Source organism: Salmo salar, chromosome ssa12 (genome assembly GCF_905237065.1).
Source record: "Salmo salar chromosome ssa12, Ssal_v3.1, whole genome shotgun sequence".
Classification (NCBI taxonomy): Eukaryota; Metazoa; Chordata; class Actinopteri; order Salmoniformes; family Salmonidae; genus Salmo; species Salmo salar.
Window position 1 is genome coordinate 28,405,024 of NC_059453.1, and position 18,160 is coordinate 28,423,183.

The 18,160-nt window shown below is 44.3% G+C and overlaps 1 protein-coding gene across 12 annotated transcripts in view; it reads right to left on the reverse strand.

The window, feature by feature from the left end:
- Positions 1-18,160, reverse strand: part of LOC106564681 (myosin-10) — a 99,409-nt gene that overhangs the window by 3,962 nt on the left and 77,287 nt on the right. For all 12 annotated transcript variants that reach the window (XM_014130918.2, XM_014130916.2, XM_014130913.2 and 9 more), the window contains 21 exons: positions 17,973-18,133; positions 17,503-17,611; positions 17,211-17,342; positions 16,485-16,691; positions 16,135-16,272; positions 15,634-15,757; positions 14,906-15,077; positions 11,988-12,200; positions 11,581-11,725; positions 9,513-9,719; positions 9,272-9,376; positions 8,832-8,984; positions 7,427-7,675; positions 6,973-7,185; positions 6,348-6,560; positions 5,903-6,064; positions 4,951-5,168; positions 4,326-4,449; positions 3,609-3,817; positions 976-1,084; positions 224-396 (listed from right to left, as the gene is read on the reverse strand). In XM_014130918.2, coding sequence (XP_013986393.1) covers positions 224-396; positions 976-1,084; positions 3,609-3,817; positions 4,326-4,449; positions 4,951-5,168; positions 5,903-6,064; positions 6,348-6,560; positions 6,973-7,185; positions 7,427-7,675; positions 8,832-8,984; positions 9,272-9,376; positions 9,513-9,719; positions 11,581-11,725; positions 11,988-12,200; positions 14,906-15,077; positions 15,634-15,757; positions 16,135-16,272; positions 16,485-16,691; positions 17,211-17,342; positions 17,503-17,611; positions 17,973-18,133 — 3,536 coding nt within the window. The remainder of the gene's footprint in view (positions 1-223; positions 397-975; positions 1,085-3,608; positions 3,818-4,325; positions 4,450-4,950; positions 5,169-5,902; positions 6,065-6,347; positions 6,561-6,972; positions 7,186-7,426; positions 7,676-8,831; positions 8,985-9,271; positions 9,377-9,512; positions 9,720-11,580; positions 11,726-11,987; positions 12,201-14,905; positions 15,078-15,633; positions 15,758-16,134; positions 16,273-16,484; positions 16,692-17,210; positions 17,343-17,502; positions 17,612-17,972; positions 18,134-18,160) is intronic.

Below are 18,160 nucleotides of genomic sequence, written 5' to 3' on the forward strand. Positions count from 1 at the left end.
TAAGTGTATGTAAACTTCCGACTTCAACTGTACATACATGGACATTTATCACACCCAGATCTATGAAAGTGTGTGTCCTGTTGCATCTATAGGTGTGTTGATGAACATGTATGGGCAGTGATAACAATGAATGTATTCTTCTTTGTTTTAAAGAAACTGGCAGAGGGAACACCAATAGGCATAAATAACTAGTGTATATACAGAGTGTTATGAGAGGCTGTACCTGAGGCGGTTCTTGAGTGTGTTGACCTCGCGGGTCAGGCCCTCGCTGGCCTCGGTGGCGTCGTCCAGCTCCCTCTGTAGTTTCCTCCGTGAGGCGTTGGCCCTGGTCGCCTCCTCCTCAGCCTCCTCCAGCTGACGCTTCAGCTGCTTCATACGAGAGTTGGCCTTCTCCATCTGACAGGGGGAGGATTTGAATTTTATTGGCACAATTCAACGTATTTACATTGCAAATTCATGGGCCAATTCAAGATTAAAACACTGCAAGTGCAAGAGAGAGAGAGGGGGAGTGAGAGAGAGAGAGAAATAGAAAGAGAGATTTGGAGAATAGGGGGGAGATGGACAAAAGGTGGGATAGAAATTGGAAAAACAAAGATGGAGACGAAGGTTTGGAGACAAAGGTTTGGGACAGAAGAATTCAGAGAGAGAACCAAAGCTACAGAAGAGCGTGGGTGGGAATAGGAGAGAGAGAGAGAGAACCAAAGCTACAGAAGAGCGTGGGTGGGAATAGGAGAGAGAGAGAGAGAACCAAAGCTACAGAAGAGCGTGGGTGGGAATAGGAGAGAGAGAGAGAAGCTACAGAAGAGAGTGGGTGGGAATAGGAGAGAGAGAGAGAACTTCAGCACAAATGATACAGAGACACTCTGATTATAGTGAATTAGTAGCTAACATGGCATCCATGGCCTTTTACTCACCCTTTCTAAATGTCAGAACAGACTGTTTCAAGCTCACTATGGACCCGAGACGACCACTCACCTGCTCCTTGTACTGGTCGGCATGGCGACGCTCGTCCTCCACCTGAATCACCACCTCTTTCAGCTTCTTCTCTGTGCGTCGGACGATCTTATTGGCTGCTGCCCTCTCCCTGGGAGGAAAAAGAGTGATAACGGGAAAGTGTGTACATAGTGTCACCCTGACTGACTCATATCTGATGGGGACATACATTTGCATCAGGATGCAGTAAAAGACTTTAGTCAACCTCATACACTACCGTTCAAAAGTTGTGTCTCACATAATGTCATTTGTTTTTGAAAGAAAAGCACATTTTTTTGTCCATTAAAATAACATCAAATTGATCAGAAATACAGTGTAGACATTGTTAAGGTTGTAAATGACTATTGTAGATGGAAACGGCTGATTTTTAATGGAATATCTACATAGCCGTGCAGAGGCCCATTATCAGCAACCATCACTCCTGTGTTCCAATGGCACGTTGTGTTAGCTAATCCAAGTTTATCATTTTAAAAGGCTAATTGATCATTAGAAAACCCTTTTGCAATTATGTTAGCACAACTGAAAACTGTTGTTCTGATTAAAGAAGCAATAAAACTGACCCTCTTTAGACTTGTTGAGTATCTGGAGCATCAGCATTTGTGGATTCGATTACAGGCTCAAAATGGCCAGAAACAAAGAACTTTCAGTCTATTCTTGTTCTGAGAAACGAAGACTATTTCATGCAAGAAATTGCCAAGAAACTGAAGATCTCGTACAACATTGTGTACTACTCCCTTCACAGAACAGCGCAAACTGGCTCTAACCAGAAAAGAAAGAGGAATGGGAGGCCCCGGTGCACAACTGAGCAAGAGGACAAGTACATTAGAGTGTCTAGTTTGAGAAACAGACGCCTCACAAGTCCTCAACTGGCAGCTTCATTAAATAGTACCCCGCAAAACACCAGTCTCAACGTCAACAGTGAAGAGGCGACTCCGGGATGCTGGCCTTCTAGGCAGAGTAGCAAAGAAAAAGCCATATCTCAGACTGGCCAATAAAAATAAAAGATTAAGACGGGCAAAATAACACAGACAATGGGCAGAGGAAGGTTGGAAAAAAGTGTTATGGACAGACTAATCTAAGTTTGAGGTGTTCGGATCACAAAGAAGAACATTCGTGAGCCACAGAAAAAAATGAAAAGATGCTGAACAAGTGCTTGACGCCATCTGTCAAGCATGGTGGAGGCAATGTGATGATCTGGGGGTGCTTTGTTGGTGGTAAAGTGGGAGATTTGTACAGAGTAAAACAGATCTTGAAGAAGGAAGGCTATCACTCCATTTTGCAACGCCATGTCATACCCTGTGGACGGCGCTTAATTGGAGCCAATTTCCTCCTACAACAGGACAATGACCCAAAGCACAGCGCCAAACTATGCAATAACTATTTAGGGAAGAAGCAGTCACCTGGTATTCTGTCAATAATGGAGTGGCAGAGCAGTCACCGGATCTCAACCATATTGAGCTGTTGTGGGAGCAGCTTGACCGTATGGTACGTAAGAAGTGCCCATCAAGCCAATCCAACTTGTGGGAGGTGCTTCAGGAAGCATGGAGTGAAATCTCTTCAGATTACCTCAACAAATTGACAACTAGAATGCCAAAGGTCTGCAAGGCTATAATTGCTGCAAATGGAGGATTCTTTGACGAAAGCAATTATTGTTTCAATTAAAAATCATTATTTATAACCTTGTCATCGTCTTGACTATATTTCCTATTCATTTTGCAACTCATTTCATGTATGTTTTCATGGAAAACAAGGACATTTCTAAGTGACCCCAAACCTTTGAACGGTAGTGTAAGTTTTCAGCCCCCTAATGTTAAAGGTCCAATGCATATAGTCATATATATCTCAATATCAAATCATTTCTGGGTAGCAATGAAGTACCTTACTGTGATTGTTTTCAATTAAAATGGTCAAAAAGAAACAAAAATAGATTCTTAGCAAAGAGCAATTTCTCAACCAAGAATTTTGCTAGGACTGTCAGGGAGTGGGGAGGGGAAAACAAAAAAATTGCTGTTATTGGCAGAAAAGTTTGGAACTCTTTCTTATTGGTCTATTAACTAATTTACCATCTTGTGATGACACCAGGCAGGCAAAAACTCCATCCCACCAAAACGGGCTGAAACTTTCAGGCTGTCTTTATACTAAAAGGACATTATCATAATTTTCACAATTTCACAGTGTTATTCCAACCTCCGGGTGTGGAAATATATATACACAGCACAGGAAAATCACATTTTTGACTGCACTGGGCCTTTAAAAGATCCAGATTTTGAGTAGTTTGTCATCTTTTCCTGTGCTGTGTATATATATTTCCACACCCGGAGGTTGGAATAACACTGTGAAATTGTGAAAATTATGATAATGTCCTTTTAGTATAAAGACAGCCTGAAAGTTTCAGCTCGTTTTGGTGGGATGGAGTTTTTGCCTGCCTGGTGTCATCACAATAGGGGAAACTCCTACCTCTAGCGGCCTATTGAGTATGAGTAAATCATTACATTGGGTGTATGAGCTGGAGTCCACCTATTCAAGCCCTCATTTAATTCTAAGTAACCTCCCATCTTTAAACTCTGACCCCCATTATGACGTCTATTTAGTACAGTATATAGAAGGCTTATTACTTGGCCTCCTGCTCCAGTTGCTCCTCCAGCTGCAGTATCTTGGCCTCCAGGGCGGTGATGGCAGCCTTGAACTTGGACTTGACTGCCCCCTCCAGCTCTCCCAGCTTGGCCTTCAGCTCCTTGTTCTGCCTCTCCATTCCTTGACGGGCGTTCTCACTCTTCTGGGCCGCGCTGCGCTCCCCAGCCAGCTCCGTGTTCAGGATGTCCACCTTGGGAGAGAAATGGGGATAAAGGGAGAGAGGGTCACCCTTTGTCCATCTCTATATAAAGCCGTTAGTTGTGGGTACCAGGAAGTAGTCTGGTGTGCTACTTGTTAGTGCAGTTCATTATAGACTACTCTCCAGGCCATAAAGAGACTACATTCTATGGTCCAGGAATCGTCTCTAGGTATGAGTGAATCTCAAAAGTACTTTCCTCTTGTCCGATCTCCTCCTCAAAACGACAAGAGACAATGCCGGTTTAAACATTTACATTTTAGTCATTTAGCAGACGCTCTTATCCAGAGCGACTTACAGTAGTGAATGCATACATTTCATACATTTATTTTCTCCCTACTGGTCCCCCGTGGGAATCGAACCCACAACCCTGGCGTTGCAAACACCATGCTCTACCAACTGAGCCACACGGGACCAAAAAGAGACTTAAAGAGTGTTTTACATGTTCTGTACCTTCATGAGCTGTGTTTACGTGTTTGACAATGTGAGAGTTGTACTGTACCTGCATTGTGGTCTTGCGGAAGCGGTCGTTGAGCAGCTCCATGTTGCTCTGTTCCTCCTCTAGTTCCTCCTCCAGCTGCGAGATGCGGGCCTCCAGCCTCCTCTTCTCATCTAGCAGGGCCGACCTGACACAAACAAGTGAATGATTCGGTGATGTGGTTGGTACAGAACACAGTATAGAAATCAGGGGGGGAAGGCTGCTGGTCCACTTAAAGCTGCAGTATGTAACTTTTTGGGTGACCTGAACAAATTCAGATAGAAATCTGAGTTATAGATCTGTCATTCTCATTGAAAGCAAGTCTAAGAAGCGGTAGATCTGTTCTACGCGCACTATTTATATGCTTGCCGTTCTTAAGTTTCGTTTTGCGTTTTTTTACTTTCAGTTTTGTACACCAGCTTCAAACATCTGGAAATACAAGATTTTGGGTTATTGAAAATATATTTCATAGCGGTTTAGATGGTACAATGATTCTCTACACACGATACATTGCTTGTTTTGTCACAGAACTTAAAATTAGGTGAACTATTACAATTTTAGCAACCAGGGATTTCTGCATATTGCACCTTAAATCTGGAAAATATCATGCTTGAATTTTATCACTAATCAGGAAAATGTAGCTACTCACTTTCCAGAGGCGCTATTTGAGATCTCGTCGGCCAGCTCGTCTCTCTCCTGCTCAGCGTGTCTACGTGCCCTCTCTGAAGCCGCCAGGTCCTCCTGCAGCTGTAGGATCTCAGCTTCCAGGCCCTTTAGTTTCTTCTCGTTCTCTTTAGACTGTGCAAAGATCTCATCACGGGATGCTCTGGCCTCCTCCAGCTCCCTCTGGTAGTCCTTCATCTGGGCCTGCAGGGGGCAGCAGCAAGGCAAAGAGTGAGACCAACGTTCTGGGGCAACTGTACAGGGTTAGGGGTCAACTCCATTTCAAATTAGATTTTCTTCAATACTCCTCTATGGCAGCATTTACACAGGCAGCCCAATTCTGATATTGTTTGCCACTAATTGGTCTTTTAACCAATCAGATCAATCTGTTTCCCATAATTGGGCTGCCTGTGTAAATGCAGCCTACGAGAAAATGTTACAAATTCAGTTTTTCTTCCCGAATTGAAATAGAACTGACCCCAACCCTGTAGCTATACTGAATATAATAGTGTAAGGCCAGCGGGGAAGCTACAAATGAGACCAGACCAACTTGGACAACTAGAGTTTACAGCATCAGGGATGTCATCTAAATACAAACGTTGGTAGTCCTGGACATATTCTAATCTAGGCTACATTAAAGCTGACTACACAGTGGACAGACAGGCACAGATACCATACCTGCAGAGGCTACCAGTCCATTTTATTGATAAAAGGATACAGGTGTAAAAAATAATATTGCTGATTATCAGAGATCAGACAACTAGGAGTTCCTAATTAATCAGGCAAAAAATATTGACATTGTATGGTTGCAAAATTCTGCTAACTTTCCCAATATTCCCAGAATTCCTGGTTGGAAGATTCAATATTTATAATCTACATAATAGATCAACACAACTTGAGAATGAACAAGCAAACACAAATCCTGTATGAAGTCTCACCTGTAGTTTTCTGAGCTGTTTGATGGCTTCATCTCTGGCCTTGTTGGATGCTTCTATTTGCCCCTCCAGGTCCTTGAGGTCCATCTCCAGCTTCTTCTTAGCTGCCACGGCCAGGGCTCTCTGCTTCCTCTCATCCTCCAGCTCTGCCTCCATCTCACGAACCTGGGGAAGGGGTCAGACAACAAGATATTACAGAGAGGGTTGAAAACACCAAGTAAGTGATGAAACCTAGTGAAGTTTGGGTTCTAGCTTGCTCGGATGCAATAACGGTTAGGGTGAAGATGGATGGAAAGTACACAATGAGTCCATAAGTTAAAGTTTTTGACCATATAATAATACAGTGATTTTTTTTCTCCCAACTGTTGGCCTCGCTAAATCACCTGAGTTTCGATTAGAGGTCTGCATGTTACTCCCCAAAAAGGGTTCTCTCTGCTCGTCTCTGTACCTGTTTGACCAGCGTCCTCTTCTTCTCCTCGTTCTGTTCGTCTCTGGCCTGCAGGTCCCTGTCGAACTGGGCCTTCATGGCCTGCATGTTGACCTCCAGACGCAGCTTGCCGTCCTCCGTGGCCTGCAGCTCGTCCTCCAGCTCCTCCAGCTGGGTCCTCATCTCCTCCACCTGCTGCTCCAGGGTGCGCTTCGACTTCTCCAGCTCATGGACCTACACACAGGGGGACGTAAAGAGACTGTTAGCAGCAACATCTCTTTTCTGGGTCAAAAACTGTCATAAGGAAGCCATCCCATAGGATTAGTCAAACAAATCTTCACTCAAAGCAACATTCTAAGGTGGGTGGACAGCGTTCTTTCAAAATGAAGTAATTTACAGAAGGCTTCATGTGTGTAAGGTCTCCAACAATGTTTAGGAACCACCACCAGCTCCTGTAAAACAGGCATTCTCACTCATTCTGTGGTGGGTGGATTGGTGGTCATATTTGAAGAAACATACCAAAACCTGTACATTTTCATTCTATCAATCCTCATTGGATGAGCCTAGCCAAGTCAAGGCTTAGGACTGGGTTGTATAAGGTATTTGAGAACCTTCAGCTTCTGTACGGGGAGTTTAAACTACGTACGCTCTTGCCCACGTCGTCCTTGGAGCTCATCAGGTCCTCCATCTCAGTCCTCAGCTGCTTGTTTAGCCTCTCAAACTCCTCCTTGGCCTCCAGGGCCTCGTCCAGAGCCCGGGCGATAGACAGAGCCTTGGTCTCCTTCTCCCTGGCCTCAGCCTCGGCCTTGTCACGCTCCTCAGCATAGCGGGCAGAGATGGTCTTCTCTTCAGCCAGGAGCTAACATAGAGGGAGAAGATAGTGATGAAGAAGGATGGCAAGTAATGTCTTACTGGTAAGTTATGTTAACGAAGGCACTCACTGGAATCAAGAAATCCCAAAAACTCAGCCATTTCTTCAATAATGGCAGGTCTACTTTTATTTTACAGAGAGGGGAGAAGGAGATAAGCAAAGGTGAGAGGAAGGAGAAAAGGAAGCGAGATAGAGGAAAGGATAGAGACAAATGGAGATGATACGATACCTGGTCGAACTTCTTCTGCTTCTTCTCCAGGTTGGAGACAATGGTCCTCTGGTGGTCCAGGTCCACCATGAGGTCGTCCAGCTCCTGCTGCAGGCGGGTCTTGGTCTTCTCCATCTTGTCGAAGGCGGAGGCTTTCTCCTCCAGCCGCTGGCTGGTCAGCTCCATGTCCTTCTGCAGCTTCCTCTTCACCTCCTCCAGAGACTCCAGGGTCCCCACGTCTTCATCCAGCTTCTTCCTAGACTCAAACAGCTAGGTAGAGAAGACAATGGTTTTCATTTTTCATTTTTTCCCCCTGGTTCTTACATGAGGAAATAATGTCCACAGCTTTGTGGGTGAGACTTTGATATACAGAAAATGACAGTGGTATTTTTTGAAAAACTATGAAAATATACTATGAAAATATATTTGACCAAGATACCAATTACTTCACAGTGAAATAAGTTAAACTACACTAAAGCTACCCTTAAGAAAAATATAAGTTTTCTTAACTAAAGTGACTTTAAAAAAGTAGTTCAATGTGTGAAGGAACATTTTATGTTTGTGCTTTTCTAATAACCAATTCAACTGGGTTCATGCAAGTGACTGATCGTGCCCGGGAGGAACCCTCACTATCAGTATCTGCAATTTGGCAGTACGCCCAGAACATTATTTTGAGAACGGAAAGGAATATCTCAGTTTCAAGGTCTCAGCTTGGAGAGAAGAAGCCTCATGAGGTATTGGTCTGTCACATGCATGAACTAAACGTTAATGATGAATTCATTATGAATAATGAATAAGCTAAATCATGCAAATATAACTTGTCTGTGTAAGCTGTATATAAGAGATCTAACGGGACTGCCCCGACAGAGCTCACTTCAGACCGGTACTTTAGTTTGACTGTGACCTATCCAGCTTGCTGTTAATAAAGAATGATTCATTTAAAATTGACTTCAGGTGTCCCTGGTGGTAATTTCCATGACAACTACATCCAAAACTACTTCATGAAAAATTATATGTAAATCTGAAATGTCGTAGACTACAAATTGCAAGAATAGATCACTTTGGGGTCATATGTTAACAGAATGTGTTATTTAGCCTATTAAACAAAAACGACGTTCCATGAGAGAATTAGGCATTTCTGATGCTGAAAAATAAAAACATTTATTTCCTAACTACTCACAACACTACCTAGATTTGAATTTAGTTCAACTACCACCAAGCTACTGCAAAATGTAGTTAAATTACTAGTAGAACTACATGTAGTTTACTTCTCCCCAACACTGTATTCAACTTATACCCAATACCTATTTTGTGAGTAAGGAATCTAGCTACCACAACCTGTAGTAAATATCAATGGTGGGTATTCACAGCTGGAAACCCTGTCCTATTGGCAGTGAAACATTAAGAATACCAGTGAGGTCCATACCTGAGCCTGCAGCGTGGCCAGTTGTTTCTCCAGGTTCCTGCGGGCCTCCTCGTCCTCCTCCTGCTGCTCCTGCAGGGTGCTCTTGTCCTCCTCCAGCTGACGGATACGAGAGCTCAGGTTCAGCTTCTGACGAGTCTCCTCCTGGAGCAGCTCCTACACAGACGCACGCACGCACACACGCACACACACACACACACACACACACACAAAAGACGCAAAGACCCAACAGTAGTTAAACATCACTTACAATGAGACTCGTTGGATGGAGACAGTGATATGAAGTTGTTTTTACAGCAGACTGGCATTAGCTACAAGTGTCTCCAATAATGAAGCGTCATCAAAGGACATTTGCTTCCATAGCATATTACAATACCTCCAACTTGGATTTCAACTATTAGAGCATGTAATGGCTTGGTGACGTATAAGGAGTCTCTGCTCACCTGTGTGTCCTGTAACGCACTCTCCAGGCCGGCGGAATCCTTGGCCAGCTTGATTCCCTTCTTCTCAGCATCCTCCAGCAGGGCGGAGACAGTGTCCAGCTCCGTCTACAGACAAAGGTCTATAAATATCTCTTCATATTCACATGAAAACATATTCACTCCCATTTTGAGAAACCAATTGACTTCAACACATAGTGATGACGACAGACAGACAGCGTGGTCCGATGACTTGGCCTCTAACCTGTAGTTTGTGTGTGCGGTCAGCCAGTTCTACTTTAGCCCTCTCTCCTTCGGTGGCTCGGGCCATGAACTCCTGCAGCTGAGCATCCATCTTCTTCCTCTTGTGTTCTGACTCTGTCTTGGCCTGCTGAAGCCCCTTCACCTCGCTCACCAGCTCCTTGTTGTCACTCTCCAGGGTACACTTGATCTTCTCCAGGTTGGACTTGAACTGCAGCGGAAAGAGGAGAGGGGTTGTGGTATACATTGGGGAGATGAGAGAATTTTACATAAGGTATGTTGGGTAGGCCCGTGCTCTTGGCCAGCTTAGCAAAGAAGTGAAAGCGTAGTGTTACAACTGTATGAGATGAAGTTATGTTGACAGGTCTATTTTCTCAGGTGGCGACCAATGATTTATATATACATTAGATGACTGATAGGGGGTGCTGTGTTGAAGCCACCGTGCCTCCATTTTGGGAGTGTAAAAAAATAGTTTGGAAGCTATAGAAATGCATTTATGTCGACATTCGTTTTTGCCACGTGTATTCTATTAGAAACACCTTAATGCATACTTTTACATTATATTGTGAGCTAAACATACATTTTTTTATTAAAATAAAATAGAAAAACACTGTATACTTTTTAGAGATTACTAAAGTTACTGTTCCCATGACAACACAAAATTAAATACATGACATATTGTCATTGAAACATTTCATTTAAATACTGTAGAATTCCATTCATTCCTATGGAGGACTTCTCCTACTGGGGAGTGTCAATATGGCCGACCGGTGGCTTCAAAGCCTCTCAATGGCCAATAAATAGCATCAGCAATCCAGGGTTTATATACAGTGAGGGAAAAAACTATTTGATCCCCTGCTGATTTTGTACGTTTGCCCACTGACAAAGAAATGATCAGTCTATAATTTTAATGGTAGGTTTATTTGAACAGTGAGAGACAGAATAAAAACAAAAAAATCCAGAAAAACGCATGTCAAAAATGTTAGAAATTGATTTCCATTTTAATGAGAGAAATAAGTATTTGACCCCCTCTCAATCAGAAAGATTTCTGGCTCCCAGGTGTCTTTTATACAGGTAATGAGCTGAGATTAGGAGCACACTCTTAAAGGGAGTGCTCCTAATATCAGTTTGTTACCTGTATAACTGGGTGAAAGTGTTGTGGGCAGATGAGACCAAAATGGAGCTCTTTGGCATCAACTCAACTTGCCGTGTTTGGAGGAGGAGGAATGCTGCCTATGACCCCAAGAACACCATCCCCACCATCAAACATGGAGGTGAAAACATTATGCTTTGGGGGTGTTTTTCTGCTAAGGGGACAGGACAACTTAATCTTGGGTGAGAACCTCCTTCCCTCAGCCAGGGCATTGAAAATGGGTCGTGGATGGGTATTCCAGCATGACAATGACCCAAAACACACGGCCAAGGCAACAAAGGAGTGGCTCAAGAAGAAGCACATTAAGTGGCCTAGCCAGTCTCCAGACCTTAATCCCATAGAAAATCTGTGGAGGGAGCTGAAGGTTCGAGTTGCCAAACGTCAGCCTCGAAACCTTAATGACTTGGAGAAGATCTGCAAAGAGGAGTGGGACAAAATCCCTCCTGAGATGTGTGCAAACCTGGTGGCCAACTACAAGAAACGTCTGACCTCTGATTGCCAACAAGGGTTTTGTCACCAAGTACTAAGTCATGTTTTGCAGAGGGGTCAAATACTTATTTCCCTCATTAAAATGCAAATCAATTTATAACATTTTTGACATGCGGTTTTCTGGATTTTTTTGTTGTTATTCTGTCTCTTACTGTTTAAATAAACCTACCATTAAAATTATAGACTGATCATTTCTTTGTCAGTGGGCAAAATCAGCAGGGGATCAAATACTTTTTCCCCTCACTGTACATCGTTGGAGAAGATCCACCCTCTTGACCTGCTAAACATGTGTGCTGTTACTACTGTATAACGACGTTATGGTAGGCAGGTGTCATGTCTGATGGTGGACCTAGCCTCTAGCCTGCTAAACATGTAATGAGATATGTTACTAGATGATTGACAGGTGTATTGTCTCTGATTATAGACCCACCCTCTTGGCCTGCTCCAAATTCTCAGACAGCTCCTCCAGGGCGGTGGAGTGTCTCTGTCTCATCTCCTGGACCTGAGACTCGTGGTTCTTGGTCTCCTCGTCGATGGCCTTCTTCAGCTCAGCCACCTCCTGCTCTCGCTTGGTCCTGAGAGGAGAGAAAGGAGAGGAGAGAGGGGTTAGGAAGGAAGGTAGACCCATAAAAGACATCTCCCTGAGGTGCTGTGTCTCTCCATAGCCCTCATGCAGATACACACACAGGTACTTTAACAAACTATGACAGTGCCACTTTTTCAGTGCGACCCTACACCGGTTCTTTATCCATTTCTAAAAGCACCGAATAAACATATAAGCGTATCACTGCAGCAGAGAGCAGTACATCCGAGGCTTGACAAGCAGTGTCCCAGTACCTGAGCTCCTGCTGGGCAGCGGTGGTATCCAGAGTGTCCTCCAGCTCAGTCTTCAGAGCCTCCAGCTCCTCACTGAGGTCCCTCTTGACTTTCTCTGCCTTGTTCCTGGACACCTTCTCTGACTCCAGGTCCTCCTGCAGCTCTGACAGCTGGGCCTGCAGCTCCCGCACAGCTTTCAGAGCATTGTTCTTCTGGGCCACCTCTTCATCACCCCTGGTGTGCACACACACACACACACACACACACACACACACACACACACACACACACACACACACACACACACACACACACACACACACACACACACAAAAAACAAACCAATCAATTCCAAACAACAACATAGAAATCATTAGATTAGCTAGCTAATGCCAGCATACATTCCATATCAATGAAGAGGTGAGAAATCATGTTGTGGGGCGCTCATCTGAGCAGTGCTTTTATAGTACAAGAGATGTCCAAATGTTAGGATCATTTTGGGTAAAACCATGGTACACAAAACTGCTACATGAAATCACTGCACATTCTCTAAATCCCCCAAAATGGCTGATCATTTGAAAATCATACAGGCCCTAGCAAGTGAGACTGCAGCGTGGTGACAAAATCCCAGTGAACACATGGTGGCAGTGTGATCGACCTTACAGTGGGTGAGCTCATGAGGACCAGCGTGTGTTCGTCAGCCTGCCGTGTGTGTGTTTGTGTGTGTGTGTCTGAGCAGTGAGTTTGACCGTGTCTGTCTGTGCCTTTCTCGGTCAGTAGAAATGCCACTGCGGGCGGGGCCATAATGAGATTGAATATGTGTTGTTGCTGGCAGTCAGGTTAGATTAAACTACTATTATTATTATTATTATTATGGATTCTGACACATACTCACTCTAATATATCTACCCCTGGATTGTTAATTGGACTCGTTCTGTCATTTCTTGATTTGATTTTTCATTATTTGTATATGTGTATTGTGTTTGAGAGACATTCTACTACACTGTTGGAGCTAGTAACATAAGCACTTCACTGCACCTGCTATAACACCTGATAATCTGTGTACGCAACCAATAAACTTTGATTTGACTCCTGAGCCCTGCCTGCATTCCTTAGACATTCCTGCGTTAGAGCTTCTTTAGAGGCCTGTCCCTTTGCCAGGACCAAATAATGACTCCATGTCCAATTAGGTATTACACTGATGAAGCCATGGATAACAATATAGCTACTAATGAGACATTTTAGTCAAATAGCAACTGTCCAGACTATGGTGATTAAATAGCCCTACAATTATAAACAGTCATAAAATTCCAACTGGAATACTGTAGCCTAAGTAACGGTTTAATCAACTAGCCTATGACCAAGTGATAATTTCAGAAGGTTATTTAGGGGAAACTGTTTTCCATTGGCCTACAGTCTACACCTGAATTTGCTAGTCTACACCTGAATTCGCCACATCTAAATGATTGGACTTCACCTTCATGCCAATGACCTCTGTTGCAGCCAGAGGAGGAGCTCATTAGTATGTGGTCTCAGTTTCCCTAATCAAAAGGGACTTAATTGAACGTGACACCAAATGTGTTGCTCATTAATATTTTCCACTAAATTAGGTCTGAATTGGCTTCGGATTACAAAGAATGTTAAATGAACAATCAAGCTAAATTGAGGTAATACTTGGATGCAAGTTGACATTTTCTCCTTCTTCCAAGAGACAGGTCTTTTTCAAGCCATAGCTGGTAATGTTTTCCTTGAATCCAGCAGTCCTGTTCAGAAGCTATTAAAAATAAACGTCTGTGAAGTACAAACAGATTCCGTGACCAACTCCCTCTGAGGTGTGAGACGATCCGTCGTGGCTGCCATGCCCAAGCTGAGATTCCTTTTCCTTTCCGTTGGGAAATGCAGTGAGAGACTTGGATGGGGCATATCATCAATCTCTATCAATCTGCCTCGGAGTGTGCGTGTATATTATGTCTCTAGTGAGGGTGATAGCCAGCATACCAGCACGCACTGCACTAAGGAAGGCATTAGTTAAGTTTAGAGTCAACCGATGCCACTGAACAACTAAGCAGCTGGACTGTGTGGCTGCTTTTACATATTTAGTTCAAAGCCAACATGAGGGTATGTGCTCACATGAAAAAATACTATAGTATACTGTGGTTAAATAATATTGTATTCACTGTAGTGTTTTTGCGGACTTTACTGTAGTGAACTGTAGTATTTACAATCTACTGCACTGTTGGAACTAGTAACATAAGCATTTCGCTGCACCTGCTATAACACCTGCAAATCTGTGTATATACTATAGTCATTACTGTAGTGTTTTTGTGGTCTGTAGCATACTGTAGTATTTACTATACTACAACATTCTATAGTAAGTACTATACATGATTGAGTATACTACAGTGTGTAGTATAGTATTCTACAGTATACTACACCATTCTATACTAAGTTCTACACACGATCGAGGGATTCTACAGTGTGTAGTATAGTATTCTACAGTATACTACAGAATTCTATAGAAAGTACTGTAGTATTCTATAGTAAACTCTGGTATTTTTTAATGCGTGTGTGTGCCCGCAGGGTCTCAACTGCTTGGGCCCTGTAGAGTGGACTGTTGCTATGGGGACAGGCGATGGAAGTGGGAGTATGTGTGGGTGCACATCTAGCCGGTATGGTTTACTGGACCACAGTAGTGGCCGGGCAAGTTGGGCCGGTTGCCATAGGAACAGGCAACATGCGCGGTACAGGCCTGCGCGGTGGGCAAAGCTTATATAGTCATCATCTATTCCCCTTATTGATCCAGGTAGCGTTCACATAGTGCATCCTCCATTTCATTCGATTTCACCATTTCAAAACATTTTCTCTTGTATGGTGCAAACTAAACACAACCCATGAATGTTATTGAGAATCCATTTTGGGGCTGGAGGCGAGTATCTCACCTGGACAGAGCGGCCTGTAGCTCCTCCTCCTTCTTGGCCAGCTGGATCTTGAGCTCCTCTATCTGGGCCTGCAGCTCAGCTATCTGGTCCTGGAGGTCCGTGGTCTCAGCATCTAGCTTCCTCTTGGCCTTCTCCAGCTCCTGGCGAGTCTTCTCCTCCTTCTTCAGGCACTCTGTTGACACACACACACACACACACACACACACACACACACACACACACACGCACACACACGCACACACACGCACACACACGCACACACACGCACACACACGCACACACAAGGTGGAAGGGCAGCGGGGTCAACCAAACGATGAAAATAGATGTTGGCCCAGCACTCAAAAGTATCCACTCGAACATTCCACTTAAGCAGAATTAACCAGATTCTTCAGCTTGGTAAGCCATTAAGTCATTGTGGTGTCCGAACTGAAATGGAATGCCTATGCATACGCAGAATCACATTAGCAGAGAAGTCTTAATCTTATCTAGTCTGTAGTCTCATCTTAATGTTATTATATGCAGTTGAACGTCTGCCATGTAGAGGGAGTTACAGTAAGTTCTACAACTTTCCTCAATTCCTTGCATCATCAAAACGCTTTGGAGAAGAATGCCTGATGGGAAAGACCTTGGACATTCTCCTCCAATGAAGGTGGAGAAAGAGAGCAAGGAAGAAAGAGAGCAAGGAATCGAGGAGACCAATTGAGGAAGAGCCACAGTGAAGCCTTTACCTTCCAGGTCGACCATCATCACCTCCTGCTTGTTCTTGACCTTGCCCAGGTTCTTGGCCTTCTCCTCCTCCTCCGTCAGCTGGGAGGTCATCTCGGCCACACGGTCGTCCAGCAACTTCTTCTCCTGGTGGGTGGAGAGAGGAGAGGAGAGATGTAGAAAACTGTAGAGAGGTTTAACAACAGGGGTCTGCAACACGTGGCTCCAGAGCCGCATGTGGTTCTTTAGCTTCTCCTTCATGGCATCTTGTAATAAATCATTTGTATCAGATTAAGATCATCTTAAAAATCTCAACTATTTCCTGTACCCTTCAGGGTTCTATACAGGTCTAATACCTGATTTATGCCTTCTGCTTCAATCAAATGCCCGCTACCATCCGCACTGGGTTCAGTGTTGGCAGGGAACATTCGATATTACGTCTTCTGGTTTTGTTCGAGAGGACCTAGCGGATGGTGTGGAAGCGGAAGGTGTAAATGAGGCTTAAGTGTGCAATCTTCTCTGACCTTGAGGAATTTGGAGTTCTGGTCCTCCAGCAGTAGAATGTCCTCCTCCATCTTCTTGATCTTGGCCTCGGCCGTCACCTTCTCCAGCTGCAGCTTCTGCCTGGCTGCCTCCTCCTCATCTAACTGCTCCTCTAGATCCTATGGATAGACAATGGACATACATACGTTCAACCAACAGAGACACTCAGTATCTTCAGCACAAGGATATGTATTGCAATGCTGAAGTTATCCATAGTTTTAGTTAGAATTAATTCCATCTAAGCCAACATTAACTCATTAACTGATGGTGTGTGTGTGCGCAGGTGTCCATGCTCCATCCATATGTGCATATATGGGTCTCGCTCTCTGACCTGGATGTGGGACTGCATCTTCTTCTTCTCGTTCTGCATGCTCTGGTTCCTCTCCTCCTCCTCCTCCACTCTGGACTCCAGGTCATGGAGGATCTCCTCCAGCTCCTGCTTCTTAGCGGCCAGGCGGGCCCTCATCTCCTCCGCCTCGGCAAACAGCTCCGTCTCCGCCTGCAGCTGCTCTGCGAGGATGTTCTTCTCCTCTAGGAGCTGTGGGGGACACAGAGGATAGACAGCAACGTTTACCTACGCTTCTTTTCTAGATGTTATTCGATTAGAATGTTGAAAGGTCAAATCTCCTCAAGCCTGTAAAAAAGGTGCTATCTAGGACCAAAAAGGGTTCTTTGGTTGTCCCCATAGGAGAACCCTTTGAAGAACCCCTTTTGGTTCCAGGTAGAACCCTTTTGAATTCCATGTAGAACCCTTTCCAGAGGGTTCTACATGGAACCCAAAATAGTTCTACTTGGAACCAAAAATGGTTCTCCTATGGGGACAACAGCAGAACCCTTTTGGAACCCTTTTTTCTAAGAGTATACTACTCAACCTTCAAACCCAGTGGCTGGACCTCTACTACACAGCATGAACTATGGAATCCAACAACATTCAGAATGGCTGGAGTAAGTTCATATGTTGTTTTATCTCCAGCAGTGCATATTTCAGAAGAATAGCTAGATTGAGGTATGGAACCATGGTATTGGGATCAGGTACGGGCTACAGGTAGTAACTCACCTGTTGGTGTTTCCTCTCCATATCCACCAGCTCTCCCTCCACCTTGCTCTGTCTCTCCTTCACCTTGACCAGCTCCTCGTCTTTGGCCTGCATCTCCTCCTCCTGCCGGGTCACCTGGAGCAGAGGCTTCACCTGGAAGGGAAAAAGGAAGGAGGGTCCCATCAAGGTCAGGGGAGGGAGGAATGGAAGACAGGAATAGGATAAGGTGTAGAGAAATGGTCATATGAATCCTGTTAACAGTGGGTGTAGATGTGGACTCACAGCACTCTCCATCAGTAAAACCCCCACTCACCTTGGTGAAGAGTCTCCACCACTGCCAGTGGCGCAGCTTGAGGTAGGCTGCACAGTTCCTCTGGAGGACCTTCAGAGCACTCAGCTGCTGCTGCTTCTTAGCAAACGCCCTGAGGAGATGCATAATTAAGAGACTGATATCACATACAGCTTTACTTTCACTACTTAACTTGGCCACAGCTGTATCCCAAACCATAACACACACAGTATCATTTTGACTATACAGTTTTAGCAACTTCATAACTTATCTGTACTTACGCCCCATTTTTGTGAGTTGCATTGAAATCAAAGGGCATGAACATGCCTCAGTAATGAGGTGGACATTTAAACTTACTTGATTGAGTGATAGGGGACAGACAGTGGGACTGCTGAGTCATGGTATTTACTATGTAAAGTGATTTGAAGTCTGGAAAGTCTGGCTATATAAATATGAATTAAGTTATGAATCAATTATTAATCCTAATGACTCACTTGCGTGCCAGGTAGCCGCGGCAGACAGACTGGAAGTAGATAATGATGTCAGTGATCTTCAGGTCTCTCTCCTCCTCCAGGTGGGCCAGGACTCCGGTCCTGAAGAAGATCTTACTCTGGCCGATACGGAACAGGTTGGAGTCCAGTTCCAACGCTCGGATCTGTTACAATACACAGGAGAATACGAG